Here is an 18,212-nt window from a genome sequence, read left to right as displayed (position 1 = left end):
CAGGGCTGACAGTTGATGTTTGAGCAGAAGGATAAGTGACTGAAACGTTGGCCACATTTACTTGGAAACACCTATCATCCTTATTAAAGCAAAGAAGTGTTTCCTGTCTTGTTTGAAGGGAAACAGTTTGGATTCTAGTGCAAAGTTGAAATCTGTGGCCAATGCCAGAACGTATGATTTACAAAGCCCAGGGTACCTAGAGCCAAGTATTTCATTTTCTGGTAGTTTCCCTACCTTTGGGAATTTCTCTTAAGTATGAAAGTTTGGACAGTTTCTTTACTTTAGCACAGTGGTCTCCAGCCTTTGTGGCACCAGAGACTGGTGCTCCTGTGAGCATCTAAGGCCTGATGACCTGAGGTAGAGCAGCTGAGGCGGCGATGCTGGTGCTAGGGAGCGGCTGCAAGTACAAATGGAGCTTCGCTCACTTGCCCGCCGCTCATCTTCTGCTGTGTGGTCCGGTTCCTAACAGGCACGGACCAGTACTGGTCCATGGACCAGGAGTCGGGGACCATTGCTCTAGCATACTGTGTGTGTCATGGGGTGGGGGACACTTATAATAGAAAATGGGGGTATCTGTTAGCGTCCTGTATTATAAAAGTCTTGTTGGACAGTTCAGATCATCGGATGCTTATGATAGTCGCACTGTTCACCCACATCCTGGGTTATGAGAGCGAAGGCAAGAGCTTGAAGGGCTTAGGAGCTGATGACTTAGCAGCTGTGTTCTTCCTGTCGGGTTAAAGCATTACATTTTAGATTCTAGGTAGAAACTTTTGTTCTCAGAAGCTTTTGTTCAGTTTCTCAACTGATTTCATATGGTTTGGTTGATGCAGGAGACAGAAAGGAGTCCCCTGATTTTATTATTAGTTAAGGACCTAGAATATTGATGGCAGAGACCTCTGCGAAGCGAGTTGTCTGTTTCTTTGGATAAGGGCTGTGTGACGAGCAATGCCTTTGCGGAGTGACTAGTAATTCTCGTCTGAGGGGCACTTTGAGTGACTTGGGGGACATGTGTGTGCCCGTCTCATTCTTCATTGATAAGTGATTGGCTCGTGAAGTCTGTGCTAACCTAGATTTCTGCTCTTTTTACCGACAGTTTCCTCCTTGTCTCTGGGAAGGAGGGAAGGCTGCCCATGTAGCCACATGGGTCAGGCCTCTGAATCTGTCCTAATGGACTTTGCTCTCTTACCAGGAAGAGGAAGAACAGGAGGAAGAAGACGATGATGAAGATGATGACGACACTGATGATCTAGATGAGCTTGACACTGACCAGTTGCTGGAGGCGGAGTTGGAGGAGGACGACAACAATGAGAACGCAGGGGAGGATGGGGACAATGACTTTTCTCCCTCTGATGAGGAGCTAGCAAACCTTCTAGAGGAGGGCGAGGACGGGGAGGACGAAGACTCTGATGCAGACGAGGAAGTGGAACTGATCCTGGGGGACAGTAAGTCGAGGGCCGACCACGGGGCTGAGTCCTGGCACCCAGGGGAAGGTTCCTTCCCGTGCCAGCCCAGCCCGCAGGGAGGCCACACCAGGGTCCGTGCCCGTACCTGTTGATTCACCCCTTGAGGAAAAGCAGTTTCCCATCTCTGATCCTCTGCTCTCCCATCAGACTCTGTAACCAAATGGCTGTCATCTCCTCTTTATAACAGGTTGGCAGACTTTTTCTGTAAAGGCCAGACGGGAACAGTTTTACGCTTTGCGGGCCATGTGGTCTCTGTTGCAGCTCCTGGACTCTTCTGTTACAGTGTGACGCAGCCAGACAGTCCTAAGCTCGTGACTGGGGCTGTGTGTAGAGGGCGAGCCTGAGGATGGAAGGCCAGTGCCGTTCCTCCCGAGGGCAGAGCTGGCACCGTCAGAGGCGCTGCGCTTCTGCTTTCTACAGTTGTAAAGAAATAAAAGCCCTCTTGTGGAGGAGCCCTTTCCTGTGTGCTTTCGCCTAATGCCTCAAGGCCAGGGGACACATGTTTCTTTGGCTTCTGTTTTGTCCACCCCCTTTCCCCATATTCCAGGTTAGAAAGAACAAGCTCCAATTTTCCCAGTTATTTCCCACTTAGGACAGGTTTCTGAGGTATCCCTGCATATGTGCTAAGGTGTCCCGAATCAACCAGCTGATGGTTCTAAGAGTCCCTTAGCTCTGCAGCTGGACTCTGCATGTTTCCAGAGGACACATTCGGCAGCATCACTGTGACGTGTGTCACTGTTGACAGACTCATGCTTGCTGTGGTCCTGGTTCTTCCTAGTGCCGTCCTGCCTGACTGGGGAGCAATCCCTTGACGTCAGCCATTTTTCACGTAGCTAACCCGGCCAGCGTTCTCGCAACCACGGTAGGTGTTATGCCTAATATGGCAGCCACCAGCCACATGTGGCCATTAAAATTTTAATACACTTAAATTCAGTTCTTCAATTTCATGTCTACATTTAAAGTGTTCAGTAGCCACATGTGGCTACCATATTGAACAGCACAGATAATAGAACACATCATTACAGAAAATTACATTGCGTTGGCCTAGACCCAACAAATGTCAAGCCTCTTCATAGTAGATGTTTGGGTTTTATAATCATTGGTGGTAGGAGGGGGGCGTGCATAGGGGAGGGTGGGTACGGAATATATTTAAGCATATATAAAAGATTTTGTTCTACAATGACCTGAATCCATTTTCTTTGGGATAAACATCGTATGTACTTCTAGCCCTCAAGATGGAAGGCAACTGGCTTAGGGGAGACTGTTTTACCTAAGTCCTCTCGCTAAAATTGTATTTTGAGGAAGCTCTGGGGGCTGGGAGGGAGCCTTTCTATTTGCCCGTCTGTGGTTTCCCAGCTTCCATTTTTTCCATATTGGAGAGGTGGAGGTGATTCATGGTCAGAGCCCCAGGTAAGAGGGACTGTGGGCAAGGGAGATATGACAGTAACGATACATGGGCAGGTTTCACTGAACCTTTTTGTCACCTAAATAGTGACACATGGGGCACAAGCTCTGTTTCCCTTCACTTGCAAGTAATCACTTGCAAGTAGTGCCTCACAGAAGAGTATTGCTTATTTTTCCATTCTTAGTTTGGATATAAAGCCGTTACATTTGTATCTGGCCTACGAAATTAAAGCCTCCTTTAGGCTTTAACTGTTTAGGAAATTCCTTTCAAGTGCGAGAGGTAATGTGGAAAACCTTAATTCTGTCAGCAATGAGAATGTTACTTTAACTTGGTGGGAAGATTTATGATGTGATAATGCCATGACAACTTGAGGACATTTTAGCTTGGGCTCTAGAATTGAGGACAGAGGTGGCATCTGCAGCATGTACTCCATGGCTTTCTCTGTACCCTGGGCTTGCTGATGTTTTTCCTCCCACGAGGGCATAGCTCTTCATCTCTTGGGGCTCCCTGTGGAGCCCTCGAGGATATGATGAAAGCCATCATGACAAGAAAACCACACCCATGTGCCCCCACCTGGTCTTGCATAGGCCCTGGATCCCAGAAAGCCATTGCTTTGATTCCCAGTGCAGGACCCCGGCCCTAGGAAGAGAAGCACCTCGACTCTGAGGTCTTTGTGTTCCGGGCTGTTCTCCCCCAAGGCCTGTGTGTCGTGGAGCAGCAGGTTAAATACCACATAAACACTGCCTATCTACAGCTAGACTGCCTCTGCCTTGGACTTGCAGCAGAGGTCCGCACCAGGATCTCTTGCACACTTGGAGGGTGAGAAAAAGGCCGAGGCAGGCAGGAAGGCAGAGGAGTCCTGCCGCCTGCCCTCCAGCAGGGGAGTGGTACCCGAGCCCTGAAGGCTTGCTTGAACCTGCACCTGACAGCTCCTTGCTTAAAGATTGTATTGTGATCCAGCTGCACTCAGAGTCCTTGGCTGCCAGGCAGAGTTAAGACTCTGCTGTACCGCAGGCCTCAGGTGGGTGGGCCTGGTGTTGCTGGCTCGGGGGGGGGGTTCCCCGGGGGTCTGCCGCGGGCCCAGGACACGTGCAGGGCTTGGCTCTGGGGGAGCAGGCCCTACCTTGCCCTGCAGGCCCTTCCTCCCGGAGTTCTTGCGGCAGGGAAGCCGAGGCGGCTTAGTTTGGATCGGCTGTGTCAGGTACTGTTCTTCGATCTTTCCATCCTGTTTCCCCTGCACCAGTCGTCAGGCCACGCTCGTGCCTTTTTAGACCTAGCAACACTGATTTCTCTAGCCATCTTTTTTGCTTATTTTCAGGACTTCCTTGAATCACGGCCATACTTTTCTTGGTTTTATTTTATCCGTTTCCATTTTCTTCCTAAAGGAGACCATAGTGAATGTAGGAAGGTGTGGAAATATACTTTGTTCTTCCTCAGCTATTGGGGGAGAAAGGCTGACGAGGGGTTGTGTGGAACCAGTGGCTCTTCACCCCCCTCCTCGAACCCCAGGACCTATGGGCATTTACTTGCAGGGCTCCAGATCAGGGCCTGCCCACTTCCCTGGGGACCTTGTTAAAAATCCTTTCGCAGCTTCTGAGCTGTGAATAATCACAATGGGTTCTGAGACCTTTGCTTTACCTTCACTGGGCAAACACTCGAGTCCTAAGCTAGGGACTTTCTTGGATTTTGGTCAGCCAGACACTGCACTTTGGCCTCGTGTTGAGGGTGCTTTCTGCTACTGCCTAATTTCGCCCCTTGCTGAGGTGTTAATGTGGTCTGTCTGCTCCCTCCCTGAGGTGGTCAAGCAAGGGCTCAAGTGCCAGAGACATGCCCCCCGCCCAGGGCATCCAGGCTAGTGTCAGCATTCCTCTGGTCTTGCTGCAAGCCAGCCTGCACCTTTTTGGGAATTTGTTCCCTGCAAAATTCATTTAGAAATTACGGAGGAATGAATCCTAGGTTTGACTGTCCCTGCCTTTGTGAGGTCTGAGAAGAGTGGCTGAGTTAGGAGAACAAGCTCACTCTTGCTTGGGCTCAGCCTCCCTTCTTAGTGGTCCTGGGGGGCAGGCTAGCCCTTTGCAGCTGTTCAAAGCACCATGGGTGGAAGCTTGAGGGGGACTTGCCTGGTCCTTTTAGGGCCTCTAAGGTAGGAAGAACCTCTAGGAATTAGAGGGCACCACATCCAGGTCCTTTGAAAGGCAGAGGTAGAGGTCCCCAGGGGTGACTCCTCCTGCCAAGAAGTATATTCTCCAGAGCCAGCTCCATGGAGTTAATTGATGTTTTTTCTTTCTGGAAACTGGTAATTAGCCTCACTCAGGCACAAATGTATGTATATGCAGGTGCTTCCTTCCTGAGAGCTTCCAGCAAGCCTCGTGCATAATCTAGTCTCTCCCTTTGCTTACCTTTCAGCCGACAGCTCTGACAACTCTGATCTGGAAGATGACATCATCTTATCTCTGAATGAGTGAGGAGCCATCGCCACATGGGAGATTCTTGGCAGGCGAGAAACTGAGTCAAATGAATTCAGAACACCCTCCCTCCCTTCCCTCCCAGGGCTGTGGCTTTTAAGGAACTGCATGGTCTGTACTCAGAGGACTGTGGCTTTGTCTCACTGGGACCTAAAGGCCCTTCCCTAACAACCACCCCAAAAAGACAACAGGGGTTAGGCCCTAGTCTGCTTTCCCTTCTCCTAGGATGGACGTCTTTCCTCAAGGAAAAAAAAAAACATGTCTCTGGGGTTATTTCACAATATATTTTCTTTGTATAATGTTCTTTAAAGAACAAGAAATAGTTTTTTATAAAACTTAAAAAGAAAAAAAAAAAGCCAGGCATTTATAACGGAGGGTATGAACTTATATCCACCAGGTCTCTTGTCCCTGTACTTCATTTTCTATGGAAGAAAATGACATCTAAAGAACAATATAGAGGCATTTTTACATACGTATTTAAATGAAAAGGAAAATCGTGGTTTCTTAAATTGATAAGGATTAAGAATATTTTATTATAAATATAATATATGATTTTTTAATCTGTTCTGTTGCCTCATGTGCTGTCAGGTTAATTTGCTTCCCTTCGTGCTCGGGCTGGGGAGGAGGCCCTGCTTGTTTGCTGAGTAAATGCCGAGACTCACCAGTGTTGTGCGCTGGGGCAGCAAGGTCCTTGTGGATACTGGTTTTGTGGAGTTGAGGGAACTTAGGATATGAGTTCACTCCCTCTATTTTATTTTGTCATTCAGTTTTTCAAAAATCTTTTTTCTTCCCCTTTTCCCCAATGTGGAAATTATAAATCAAAGGCCTTTTTCTTTAATGTAAAGTGTATTTATTTAAAAAAAAATACAAAATAAACTACAAGTCTGTCTGTTTGTTTATGGCCTTTCCCTGTCATCTTTTACCAAAGTGGGGTTTGTCCCTTTCTTTGCAGCTCTAGCCAGGCAGTAGAGAAGACGCCTTCCAAGAGGCAGTCCAGGATGCTGGTGAGGACAGCCTGCCCAGATAAGGCCCTGGCTCAGTCCCCGTGCCCACCAGGGTCTGCAGCTCTGCCCCACGGGGACTGTCTGGTAGAGTCCCACGCAGGGCGCCGTCCACTGTGGACACGGCTCTCTACCCGGTTCTGATCAAGGCAGCTCTGGAGTACAGGTTTGGGGGAGCTGGGAAGTTAGGGGTCCTGGGATGTTTTGGAGGGATGAGCTGGCAAAGCTAAGGAGTGAAAGCGTTGGGGCCATACCTGTGGCTGGGTGGCTGTCAGTGCTGTTCCCTGAAGGCGGTGTGGTGTCCTAGTGGACTTGAGCGGTTCTCCAGTTTGGGCACTTTAGGGGCAGCTGGGGCTGGGTTTGCAGATATTTCACAGGCCCCTAAAATTGGCCTGTGGTTAATCTGTGCTGCTGCCAGGGGACAGTCCCAGGTGCTCTTCCCTTACACCCACCCCGGCCCGTTTTCCTTCCCACAACAAATAGGAGACCCTAGGTCCTTTCCTTTGTGCTGACCCAAATAACAGCCTCTTGGTTTCTATTATGTGGGTGTTACAGAGCCAAAGAGACCTTCTTCCCTTAACTGAGGAAAGGGGACAAATGTGGGTGTGAAGTAAACAAGACAAGGCAGCTAAAACTCACCAGGGGCCGGGAAAGCCCTGCTGGGCTCTGGAGCACCATACAGTGTCACACACTGACACGGGCCTGCGTCGCACAGGTACCTCTTGGTCCTCTAGAGAGCAGAGGTCTCAGCTCCTAAGTTGTTTCATGCCTCAGCTTAAATAGGTTGCTAACACCTAACCAGGAGAAGCGTGACTGCTGGTGCTGAATGGATTAGAAGAAAATGGGTTAAAAGTCAAGAAATAGTAAAAGCACTAGGTTCTCGTCATTAACTGAGCCACTGTCTCTCTGAACTGCCGGAGCTTTTGGGAGCACCCAGTCTCTCAGGTGGAGATAGGGACCTCCAACAGGAAAGCAGAATTCTGGTTGCCTTGACAACATGCCTGCAGGGAAGTGCCCAAGCGGCTAAGGAAGTCTCAGCCCTCATCACTCTGCCAGGGCTCAAGATCTGAGTCACTTAGGAGGAAACATGGAGAACAGCAGCAAAATAGCCACAAGGCCGACTTCGCCTTTAAGCGGCACCTCAGACGGGACCCAGAGCCCAGGCAGAGGCACCGGACACCTGCGGTTAATCGTCTCTTTGAGGCGGTCACCTGAACCAGGGCCTTGACCACCTGACCTGCTATCAGTAGTCAGTGCTGGCCAGGGCCTTTCTGTATGTCACAAAACCCATTAATGTCTTAAGAGTCGAAGGAAGGAAGTGGTTGAGAAGAGGATCCAGAAAAGAGGAGGGTCACGTAACAGGTTGTGGCTCCTTGGGGGCCGAGGAGCACTTGTTCCCGCAGGAGGGTGGACAAGGCGAGTGTTGGAACACCCTCTCTGGCCAGGTTTTCTAGGATCCTACCTGGGGAAGCTGGGAGGCGAAGGCACCCTGCAGGGCAGCTCTGGCCCATGACCCGGTTCTCTTCCAAGGTCCGCAGGAAGCCCTGCGGGCGCCTCAGCCTCCCCCCCGCCACTGCCCTACACCAGACCAGGCCCACTCCTGCTGCTGGCAGGCTGGCCACCTGGGAACGGTGCAGCGGTGGCCAGCTGTGCCCCACTGACCCGTGCTCAGACACGTGGTACTGGTGGCCACAGCTCAAGTACTAAAGGCAAATAAACACATGACACTTCTTGCCTGTGTTAAGGTTCTTGAGAACATGTGTGTTCTTATGAGCAGCAGCTGAAGCTCAGCAAGTGCTTCCCTCTTTCCTGTCCAAATCTGCAAGCTCTTGAAGAGACCCTTAAACTTCACCGTTCTTGGGGAGAAGCATGTATTCTCCATGCTGCTGCACTGAGCCCCGGCCCTGACCTCACGAATTCTCATGCAACATCCCAGCTGTTACTTGCACGGCTTTGAGCCAGCTGGGGTAGTGGACCAGGCCTGGAGAGGGAGTCAGGTGGAGCTCCAAGTCACTTGGGAGCTCACTTCTCTCACTAGAGCATCTGAACATCCAAACTGCTACACAAACATTCAATGGTGTTTGGGCTGTGTTCTATGGTGTCAATTGCTGTATGATGCTGGCCATACTACCTTATCAGAGACATGATGACAATTTAATGCTTCTTCAAGCCGCCCCGCCCCCAGCTCAGCTTAAATGGCTTAGAGCTCTAGCACTGCATGACACCTCAGAGACGGGGACCTTGTTTCCCTATAGAAGCACCATATGCCCAGCTGGCCTAGGAGTGCACACCACCTCACACCTGGGAAACGAGTCAGAGCACCTCCTGACCCGCTGCACGCACTTCCTTGCAGCATCACAACTCAAAACCAGGGCCGAGGTCCGGGGCTACACTGAGATCCAAGTCCGAGCGAGAGCTGGGCTGGCTTACGCCACCCCAGCGTCTCGCATCTCCCACGAAACGCTAGTGACTCGGCTCAGGTCTACTCCACACTGACGCCATCAGCTCCGAACAACCAAAGAAGAGCCGGAAATTCACGAACAGCAGGTAAAATTCAAGAATAAGGACAGCTGCCTCCCACCCTCCATTCCAGCCTTTGGCCTCCAGTGCCCCTGGGAGGCTGAATGAGAGGGGGCCCGTGCAGACTGGTGGCACCCCTGGCATCAACACTGCACTGTTCCTCCTCGTGACCACCAGATGACACGGCTGCTGAAGACCACCTGCCCTCAGAAAGGCCTCAAGGTAGGGCACTGTCCAACAACAGCTACGGCTCCAACTGGTGGACACACACGTTGCTTAGGGTAGGGCGACACAAACTGAAAACCACAGCTGCTGGCTGTGGACATGGGGCTCTGCTCAGGCTGGCATGGTAGGGCCCAAAGCCTACCTGCCCTCATCCAAGATTAAAAACAAATGTGAACAGTGTCGACGCAGCCCGAAGAGCTGAGGGGCTGAGAGCCACCAATGCAGCAGGACTCTGAGATGTGCCAGTGCCGGAAGGCTTACGTAGGGCCTTTTGCGCATGCAGTGGGGAAAGTCTTCCGTCTTTGAGAAAAAACTTGATTAAACCAGGACTCTAAACAGGATTAAAAATCCATCCTCTGACAAAGGCTTTACTGACGAACTTTCCATACAGTTAGTCAAAAAATAAAAAAATACAGAACACAGCAGACAGTATTTCATACACTAGAAATCAACATGACAGGAGTCCCTTCTCATCGCTGTAAAAAATATCCCGAAAACAACATGACAGGAGTCCCTTCTCATCACTGTAAAAAAAAAAAATCCCAAAAACCTAAGAACTTAGTTTTGGTGGGGGACAGGACTCTGGTCCCCCATCAAATGAACCAAAACAACCCAGCAGAGAATTCAAACCAAGGGGGTAGGATAGAGGCGGTGGACCAGATTTTAAAATAACCGCTTTTGTGACAAACGTGGAGCTGGAGAAGACAGGTCTGGGCTAGGCAGTGTCTCTTACTATAACTATCACCATGTGTTCTTCCTCTAGCTTGCCCAGTGTCCTCAGTGCTGACTGGAGGTACTGCTGTGAAAAGTCGCAGGGTGGGAAGGCATACAGCATGCCCGTGCTGTCTCTGCCTTTGGCCCCACCCACTGGCAGGCTGATCACCCCCGCTGCCTGCTTCTGTTTCAAGTAGGAGACCAGGTTCCTGAGAAGCCGCCTCTGTAGGCCTGGCTCCACTGGGGGCATCCCCTCGGTGCCAGGCCCACTGGGGGTGGCCTGGGTGGCCAGCAGCACTGCGTAGCCATTGGGGCTTCCCTGCTTGATGCGCCGCGTGACCTCGTCGAGCTTGGGCTGGTCCAGTCGGAGGCGCTGGGCAATCTTCAGCTGAGTCAACTTACTCCCGGAAGTGTGGTCTTTGAGGAGCCCGCTGATCACCCCCTGGTCCCCCTCTAGAATGTGCATAGATGTCGGGAAGCAGCTGTTTTTCAACACTAGAAGCCCGTTCCAGCCCAGCTGCAGCGTCTGGGCATACTCTGAGAGGTTCTTGAGCTTTTTGGTCTCGTGTTTTGGCTCCTCGAGAGGCTTGGGCTCAGCCTCAGCGGTCCGATGATTGCGCTCGCCCTCGCGTGTCTTCTTCCCGTGGGAAGGGTCTGGCGCCTCGTGGTGGTGGTGGTGGCTCCGCTCCTCAGCCCCGTGCCTGCTGTTGCTGAGGGAGTTGCTGCTGGACTCCTTGGTCCCTTCGCTGGAGTGATTTTCCTTGCGGCTCCGTTCAGGGGTGCGGTCGGAGCCGCGATCCGCCTGCTGCCCACCACCCTTGGTCCTGCTCCGTTCCTCGTAAGGGGAGTGGGTTGTCCGCCCGCGGTCACTGGAAAGGCTCCTCCGCTTCCGCCTCTCCTCCCAGGGCTTGGGCAGGCCCCGGTCCCCATCTCCCCAGCGCTCCCCGCTCCGGCTGCGCACCGAGCGGCTGTAGCCCTCCAGGCTGTTTCGGCGGTCAGAGCTTTTACCGGGGCTGGCCCAGTCCCCTTCCAGAAAGGTCCGGTCTCTGTCCGAGTACAGGAGGTGCGGGGGGGTCCTATCCCGCACCCGCAGGTCGGCATCCAGGTTTCGGTGCCGGGTGTACCCATCGGGGAGAAGCTCGTAATGCACAGGGAGTGGGGAGGGCTGGTACTGCTGGGGGTACCGAGTCTCCTCCGCTTTGGCAAAATCCACGCGCAGCCTTCGGTCTGGACCACCCAAGGGAAAGCCCCTCATTTTAGCGCAGGCGGCCTGGGCTGCGTCCAAGCTCTCGTACTGGATGTAGGCAAAGCTGTCTCCTTTGACGTGATCGATGGTCCTAATGCTCCCAAAGCGGTCAAACTCCCGGGCCAGAGCCGCCAGTGAGGTGTTGGGTCCCAGACCACCCACCCAGAGGCGGGTGGTGGGGTTGGCCTTGCCATAGCCGATCTTAATGGGGTTGCGGCCAATCACCCGACCCGACATGGCCACCTTGGCCCTGTGAGCCATGTCCAGGTTCTGGAACTTGAGGAAGGCATACGCACCGCCCTGACCACGGGCAGGTCTCTTGATGACCACCTCCTCAATGATGCCGTACTTCTCGAAGGCCCGTCGCAGCTCCACCTCTGACACGCTGTGGTCCAGGTTCCCGATGAAGAGGTTGCGCGTGGCCCGCTGGTCATCCTCTGGCATCAGGTCCTCCTCGCACACGGCTGGGTAGCCATAGGGGCGCCCCCGGTCGTCGTACAGCCCATAGTAGTCCAGAGCCCGCTCCCGGGACAGTCCCACGGCGGCGGCGGCGGCAGCATCCAGGGCAAAGGCTGCAGCGGCGTGGCGGGCGCGGGGCTCCCGCAGTGGCGGGGCGGCCACGGGGGAAAGCGAGCGCTGCTTGTACTGGTAGCCGCCATGCAGCGGCAGGTAGCCGAGAGGGTCGGCGGGCGCGGGCGGGCCCGGGGGTGGCGTGGAGGCGGCGGCGCTGCTGCTGCTGCTTCGCCGGCTGCTCCCGCCGCCGCCGCCGCGCAGGTACACGGGCTCCACCTTGAGCGGGCGGTCATAGAGCAGCAGCTGGCGGGCCAGGGCGTGCTGGCGGGCCTCGCGCGCGTCCTGCGGATGCCGGAAGTTCACGTAGGCCACGCGGCCCAGCTCAGGCGTGTGCGACAGGCGCAAGCTGATCTCGCCAAAGCGCTTGAACTGGTGGAAGAGCCGGTCCTCGAGATGCTCGGCGGGCAGCGCGGGGCTCAGGCTGCTGATGAGCAGCGTCTTGTACTCGGGCGCGGCCGCCGACGAGCCGGGACCCGCGGGCTCGGCCCCGGGCGGCGGCGGAGGTGGCGGTAGTGGAGACGCGCGGGGCGAAGAGCCTGAAGCGCCCGGGTCCCCCGAGGCCTTGCCGCCGCGTCCCCCGCCGCCGGCGCCTGAGCCCGAGGAACGGCCGCTGCTCGCACGATGATTCGCGTCCCCGGCGCCGCGGCCGTCCCGATGCCCACCCCCGCCGCCCCCGCTACCGCGGGGTTTGTCGCGGGTCCGCGTTGGAACGGGGTGCTTGGCGCCGCCCGAGGCCTTGTGCGCCGCCCGCCGCCCGCCCGCCTCAGCCTCCCGTTCGCGCTCCCGCGGCCGCTTTGCTGACGATGAGGAGCCGCGCCCGCTCGGGCTCGAGTCTCGCTCGCTCTGCCTCTTCATGGCGCCGGCGCGGCGGGCCGGCGGGCGGCCCGCAGGCCCCTCACAGCGGCGGCGGCGGCGGCCGGGGAGACAGCGCCCCCGGCGCCGCCATCTTGGACAAAAGGACTCGGCGCCGCGGCGGGGCGGGAGCGGAGCCTTGGGGCTGAGCGTCGCGTTATTAGGCTGCGCCCGCCGGCCCGTGATGGGCGGGGCGAGAGCTGCGCCGGGCTTACGTCACCGGCCTGCGCCGCTCCGTGCCACGTGACCCCGTGGCCGGCGAGCGAGCGCAGCCGGAACGGTGAGCTATGGCGCCACCGTGTGGCCAGCGTGGCCGAGGTCCGGGGCTACGCTGAGATCAGAGTCCTAGTGAGAGCTGGGCTGGCTCACGCCACCCCGGGCCTTAGCACCTGTGGGCGCCCGGTTCGCGCCTTTACCGAGCGGCCCCTTTACGTGGTATCACTCGTCTCCTCCATGGCATCTCTTGACTGGGGTCCGGGATTGACAACCCCGAGATTGGAGCACGCCGCTCCCTAAGCCGCGTCCAGGCCCCACGAACCATATCTTGGACATCCTTTAAGTTCAGCTTCACCTGCAGCGGTGTCTGAAAGCCCATGAGGGCCGTGGCTATGCATGCGCAGGGCAACACCTGAGTAGGCCCAGGCCCAGAAACCCAATACCACGGACCTGCAGTTCACGGGGTGAGAACAGGCTTCTTGGTGCCGGACAGTGGGCTGCAAAGGCAGGACCACGGAGCCAAGGGCCAGAGGCCAAACCCAGTAGTCGCACGAATGCCACTTACCTTTCGCTGACCAGGGCCCTCCTGTCCACCTCCAGGGTCAGGACCTCTTCTCCCAGATGAAGTGAGGTGAGCTAGAGAGAGTTGTTGGGCGCATGGCAGAACCTGACCCAGCTTCAGCTACGGGGAGGTGAAGAATGCTAGTCCTTCCCTCCTCCCACAGCCGGAAGGCAGCCCCAGGAGCAGCTAACGCAGGTGCAAAGGAAAAGGCCTTAGAAGCAACACCTGTAACACTGCAACACCTCCTGAAATCTGCCTCCAGAGTTAACTCCTTCATAACCATGGCCATCGGCCCACGGGTAGTAGTTGGACTTTTTCTCCTATTCAATGTGGCCTGGTGGACATGGAAGCCATGAGAACACAGACTTAGGGTGTTAAGCGGAGACAGTTCCATCCTCTAAGACTTCTGGCTCCTGCTGTGGATTTTCCCAGCACCTTTCACGGGCTCAGGACACTGTCAGATCTTAACAGCCGCCTAATTCCTCCACTTAGGGAAGTCTCGGCCTGGGAAGTGACTCAACCTTCTTGCCTTCCTCAGACGTGGTGCCGTGGGTGTGTTATGTGGGCCTGCTGCCGCCGACCACTCCTGGACTCCACGGCAGGCTGTGAGAAGACCCCTTCCGGCAACTGAATTTAGGAACTGCACAAATGAAGTGGTCTGAGGGAAGAGCCATTCTTTGGGAAGCCTGGCTTCTTCGTCCTTCCCTGCAGGGGTCTCCGTGGGTCGGAGGAGTAGGTGTTTGCATGGGGCTGCAGCTCATGCTGCCAACTGGGTTTGCCAAGCACCAACCACACAGGGCAACTAAACCAGACTCTGGGACACTTTGGGGACAAGCCCCGAGAACAACTGTTAGACTTACGTGGGTAAACAAAACCAAAGCCAAAAGGGAGCCTCTCACTTGCTCTTTGTACAAACCGACTCCTGCCAGTCCTGCAAACTCCAATTAGGCAATGGAGGCTTGGGACGGACATGAGACCACAAGCCCAGTGAGCAAGCAGACGGCTAGATCTGACGTGTTTGGTGGAATAGCCAGGCCAAGATTGTCTTTAGAAACGTGACAGTACTGAACATGCGCAGTCACTGAAGTTACCAACCGCCACAGAAAGCCACGCTGAACACACCCTCGGCCCTGCTCACACTGAGCCCAGATGTAAGCTCCTCTTGTGCATCACACCTAGTCCCGTGTCACACAAGCTGTGCTCCCTCGAGCTCCTCACGTGGGGAACATGGTCACTGTGGGTGAGGGATCGAGCCCAACCTCCTCGGAAGCTTCCCTCCAGCCCTGCATAACCGACCCCACGTGCCTCGGCCTGTGTCCCACCCTGGAATCTCCAGCACTGGTGATCGAGGCACAAATATGAATATACCTGAAAACTCTTTGTACACCGGGAAGCACGTACCAGTGGTTTATTCCTGATTTTCATCAGGAGTAAAACCCTATTTCAATATTCACTTTAATTCTCCAAGGACAGCTAGAAATGTTCTTTCTTTAATAAAAAAATCCCACACTTTGAAGTCCTAGAGAAAACAGCAACAGAAGGAAGTGGATCCCCGCACGGGGGCGCTGGAGAGCCAGCATCATCAGGAAAGCTCCAGGCTTCACACCTGACATTGTCAGGAGCCTGCTTAAAAAATAAATTACAAAACGCTGTTTGGGGAAGACAGCTCAACTGCTTTTTTTTTTCCCTCAGGTGCAGCAGGGACCTGGCAGACTACAAATCAGTCCGTGAACTGGCTGCCTTGGGGGCATATTTAGGCATCAGTTCGTTAATCTTCCGGATGTAGTCAGACTTTTCGGCACAGCCTTTGCACGTTTCCCCCCAGTCGTCCAGGATCTTCTTTAGCTCTTTAACTCGGAGCTTCTTCAGGTCCACTGTGCTCAGGTCGATCTGCTTGTCTGGAGGAGAGAGCAGGAGAGTGACCAGTGGGGTGGGGGTGGCCATGGACCGCAGCAGTTCCAGGCTGGATCGCCCTACACGGCCAACCACCCCTTAAATACGCAGTCCTCCTGGGGAGACAATTCCAGACACACGGGCGTGTCAGTGCCCACCGCCCCCAAAAGGGGGAACTGGCCTGGGCCCCTTCACCAGAAAGGCCGGTCTCATGCTGGTAGTGTCCACCACAGACATACGGTATTGCCAGGGACAGGGTGGAAGTCTCACGATCCTCACAGGAGGAACCTCACAGGACTCTGGCTCCCAGTCCTTAAGTGCCTCTTAAAGAGTCATGGTAAACGTCAAGTCACTACAGAATGACAGCTCCAGAGTGACAGGGCAGATGGATCCCCCAACTCCAATTTCCCAACAAGGCCCTGGTCAGGCCCAAGTCAGGAGCTCACTCTCCATGGCCACTCGTTGCCGCAGAGAGCCCATGAGCCGAAGGCACCTCTCCAGGGCCGCGCCGAGACAACCAGCCTGACGAGAGTGGGCGAACACGAGCCCTTGGACGCTCGTCACAATAAAATGTTGGTGCCGCTTTTCTAGAAAAGGACGATTCCTAGCCCTGACTTTCTCTTCTCCACCAGAGACGCGCTCGGCAGGGGGTTGCTGCAGCGCCCCTGACTCCCAGTTTGCCCCTTGGGACGCTGCACTTCTCGAAATAATAACGGTCGCTGGGCCTTCAGAGCTTGCAGCCAGGACAGGCCTATTAAACCCAAGGGACGTCAGACCCCATCCCTGCTCTGCCCCAAGTCTGATGTTCCCAACTCTGCCCAAACAGCCAGATCTTCGCCGACCTGCAAAGCCCCTGGAACCCGCCCAACCACCTGTCATGCCGCTGGCTGCCGCTGCACTGCTTTCCTCGGCCTGGAATGCGCTTCCGTTAGCCGAAGCCTTGGCTACTGCCCCACCTCTTTCACAGTTTGCTGACTTGTCACCTCCTCGAAGAGACCTATTCTGACCCCATGCCCACCGTTTAGCACCGTCTACCATAACTCACTTGCCATGGTTTTAGTTCATCGCCCAGGGAGAAAGTAAACTCCACAGTGCCTGAGCACAGAGGGTGCGGGGTTTGTGAAACGAGGCCTGGCCACTCACCATATTTCAGCTCACAGATCTGGCTGTCCTTCTTCTTGAGTTTCTCGCAGATCTTCTCCACAGGGATGTGGTGGGCCAGGGGCTTCGACACCTCATTGATGATCTTGGTGGCCGCATCGTCTGTGGCCCCAATGTAGTAGCACTGCAGCAAGAAAGAACGATGGCCTTCAGGAGGTGCCACTTGAGAGCTGTCTCCTCCAAAACATACCGACATCTCAAAACATCTCTGCGGGGCCTCATTTTCCCAGGCCTCGTGCCTGTAACAGCGGGCAGATGCAGGCGGTGTAAGCCCCGAGCTTGTAACACACGCCCGACCTGGCCAACCCTGTGCACTCTGTTATGCGTCCTCGCGCTCGCCAAGCTTGTTCTGGCCTCTGGGCACTCACACTGGCACTCACCTGGAAAGCTCTTCTCCCGCCACAGTGACGACCCTCACAGAGTCCTGACCACACTGTACCTGCCTGACTCTCCACTTTACCATCCTGGTCGGCCTCCTTCATGACACCCCATCCCACTGGACTATGATTGTCTGACTGCCACTTCTCTCCTGATATTCCCAGTGCCTGACACAGAACAGGTCCCTAACTGCTAACTGATACTAACAGGATAAAAAAAAAAAAATCACGGCTGCAGAGAAAGCACCTCGGTCCCGCAGTAGTTCACAGATAGCACTCACTCCGGCCTCCAGCACAGACGGCTGGGCAGGGCCTTTTATCCAGCCTGTGAAGCAGAGGGTTAAACACCGGCCAGGGCCAGCTGGGGAGGGTCCCGCTACTCACCAACCGGTTCTCTTTGCCTCTTGCTTCGCGGCAGAACTTTACAAGTTCTTTTTCAATAGAGGCTGGAGAGAATGTGACATCTCTGTCTTTGAGGTCCTGGTAAAATCTTCCCAGATAAGAAACACAAACTGGAAAAGAAGAGAGATATACAGCAATCACAAGGCTGCACCCCAACCCACCAGGAGGAAACTCGGCCAGCAATTCTAATAGGAGATACGGAGAGAGGTGAGTTTTCCATCACGGTTTTTCTCCGGTGCCCACAGTTGGAGATCGCAGATCCTGGGTGCTGGGGTCCCCTGAAGCACCGGGGCATAAGCATCACTCCACGCCCCACAAACGACTCGTCCCTGCTTCTTCCATAAACTTCAAGTCGAGACTGATCGTGTCCTTGAAATGGACTCACTGTGGCCTCATAAACGGATAAACTGGAGGCCGATGAGAAAAACGATCCAAACGCTCCTCATTTCCAAATACAATACCGAACTCTGAGGTGCGGCCTCGCAACCCCACCAGACCCAGCACGGTGCCCACGGCGGTGCCCTCGGGGCTCCCGGCCCGGGCCGCTCCCGAGAGCCTCTGTCCAGAGATGGGGAAGGACAAAAGCTCCAGCGCTATCTCAGCATCAGGCTAAGTTTTCAGCACGATCTGGGTCCAACTGCTCGTCAGACCCATGTTTTCCAGGCCCGACGTCTGCCCCTCCTGGGGCGGATCCCGCTGGGACCGGTCGCCGTCGCCGCCGCCCCCGCCCGTTCCAGCCCCGGCTCCTCGGCGGTTCCATCACCCTGCCGCACCTTCGCAGTCGCCCGGCCGCAGCGTCCGGCTGCCGGGCAGCACGCTCAGAGCCAGCGCCACCGCCAGCCCGTGCGTGGCCCACATCCTCCTCCTCCTCCGCCGCCGCCGCCGCCGCCACCGCCGGACTGAGCCTCGCCCGCCGCGCTGCGCTGCCTGCCGGCCCGGCCGCGCGCCGTGCCTCCCCATTGGCGGGCGTCTTGTGCGCCCTCCCACACGGCGTGCTCCCATTGGTCCGCGCGCGCAAGAGCCCAGACGGGCGGCTCCACGCTGCTCTTCCTCATTGGCTGTCGGCGTCGCCCGCCCTCGGCCCTAGACAGTTGTCGGCCTCTGATTGAAGAAGATCCGGCCACAGGAAGCGGCGGC

General features: G+C 55.3%; 3 protein-coding genes across 6 annotated transcripts in view; 1 reads left to right on the top strand and 2 right to left on the bottom strand.

Moving 5' to 3' along the window:
* Window positions 1-5,743, top strand: part of DCAF1 (DDB1 and CUL4 associated factor 1) — a 61,387-nt gene extending 55,644 nt beyond the window's left edge. Inside the window, exons 23-24 of one of the 4 annotated variants that reach the window (XM_039837888.1) lie at window positions 1,190-1,442; window positions 5,275-5,743. In XM_039837888.1, the coding sequence (XP_039693822.1) occupies window positions 1,190-1,442; window positions 5,275-5,333 (312 nt within the window). In that variant the 3' untranslated portion in view covers window positions 5,334-5,743. Of the gene's footprint in view, window positions 1-1,189; window positions 1,929-5,274 lie in introns of those variants that run through there. The other 3 variants (XM_039837887.1, XM_039837884.1, XM_039837885.1) reach the window with 3 other exon arrangements.
* A 3,677-nt stretch (window positions 5,744-9,420) lies between these two features.
* Window positions 9,421-12,583, bottom strand: RBM15B (RNA binding motif protein 15B). The gene has a single exon (XM_039837889.1). It carries the CDS (start codon window positions 12,465-12,467, stop codon window positions 9,795-9,797), a length of 2,673 nt encoding a protein of 890 aa, XP_039693823.1. The 5' UTR covers window positions 12,468-12,583; the 3' UTR covers window positions 9,421-9,794.
* Window positions 12,584-14,626: 2,043 nt separating this feature from the next.
* Window positions 14,627-18,006, bottom strand: MANF (mesencephalic astrocyte derived neurotrophic factor). The gene is made up of 4 exons (XM_039837890.1): window positions 17,849-18,006; window positions 17,058-17,185; window positions 16,279-16,420; window positions 14,627-15,140 (listed from the first exon to the last, which is right to left on the bottom strand). The coding sequence occupies exons 1-4, from the start codon at window positions 17,931-17,933 to the stop codon at window positions 14,956-14,958; spliced, it is 540 nt and encodes a 179-aa protein (XP_039693824.1). The 5' UTR covers window positions 17,934-18,006; the 3' UTR covers window positions 14,627-14,955.
* Between the last annotated feature and the right edge of the window lie 206 nt (window positions 18,007-18,212).

Source organism: Pteropus medius, unplaced genomic scaffold (genome assembly GCF_902729225.1).
Source record: "Pteropus medius unplaced genomic scaffold, Ma_sr-lr_union100, whole genome shotgun sequence".
Lineage (NCBI taxonomy): Eukaryota > Metazoa > Chordata > Mammalia > Chiroptera > Pteropodidae > Pteropus > Pteropus medius.
Note: the sequence above shows the minus strand (reverse complement) of the source record. Positions and strands in the feature narration are given on the sequence as shown.

Excerpts from the sequence above, each read along its gene's own strand:
- RBM15B (XM_039837889.1), bottom strand. The coding sequence starts at position 12,467 with ATGAAGAGGCAGAGCGAGCGAGACTCGAGCCCGAGCGGGCGCGGCTCC.
- MANF (XM_039837890.1), bottom strand. The coding sequence starts at position 17,933 with ATGTGGGCCACGCACGGGCTGGCGGTGGCGCTGGCTCTGAGCGTGCTG. Across the intron at positions 16,421-17,057 it reads GAGGCAAAGAGAACCGGTTG|TGCTACTACATTGGGGCCAC; the intron begins GTGAGTAGCGGG and ends TTCTTGCTGCAG. Across the intron at positions 15,141-16,278 it reads GATCTGTGAGCTGAAATATG|ACAAGCAGATCGACCTGAGC; the intron begins GTGAGTGGCCAG and ends TCTCTCCTCCAG.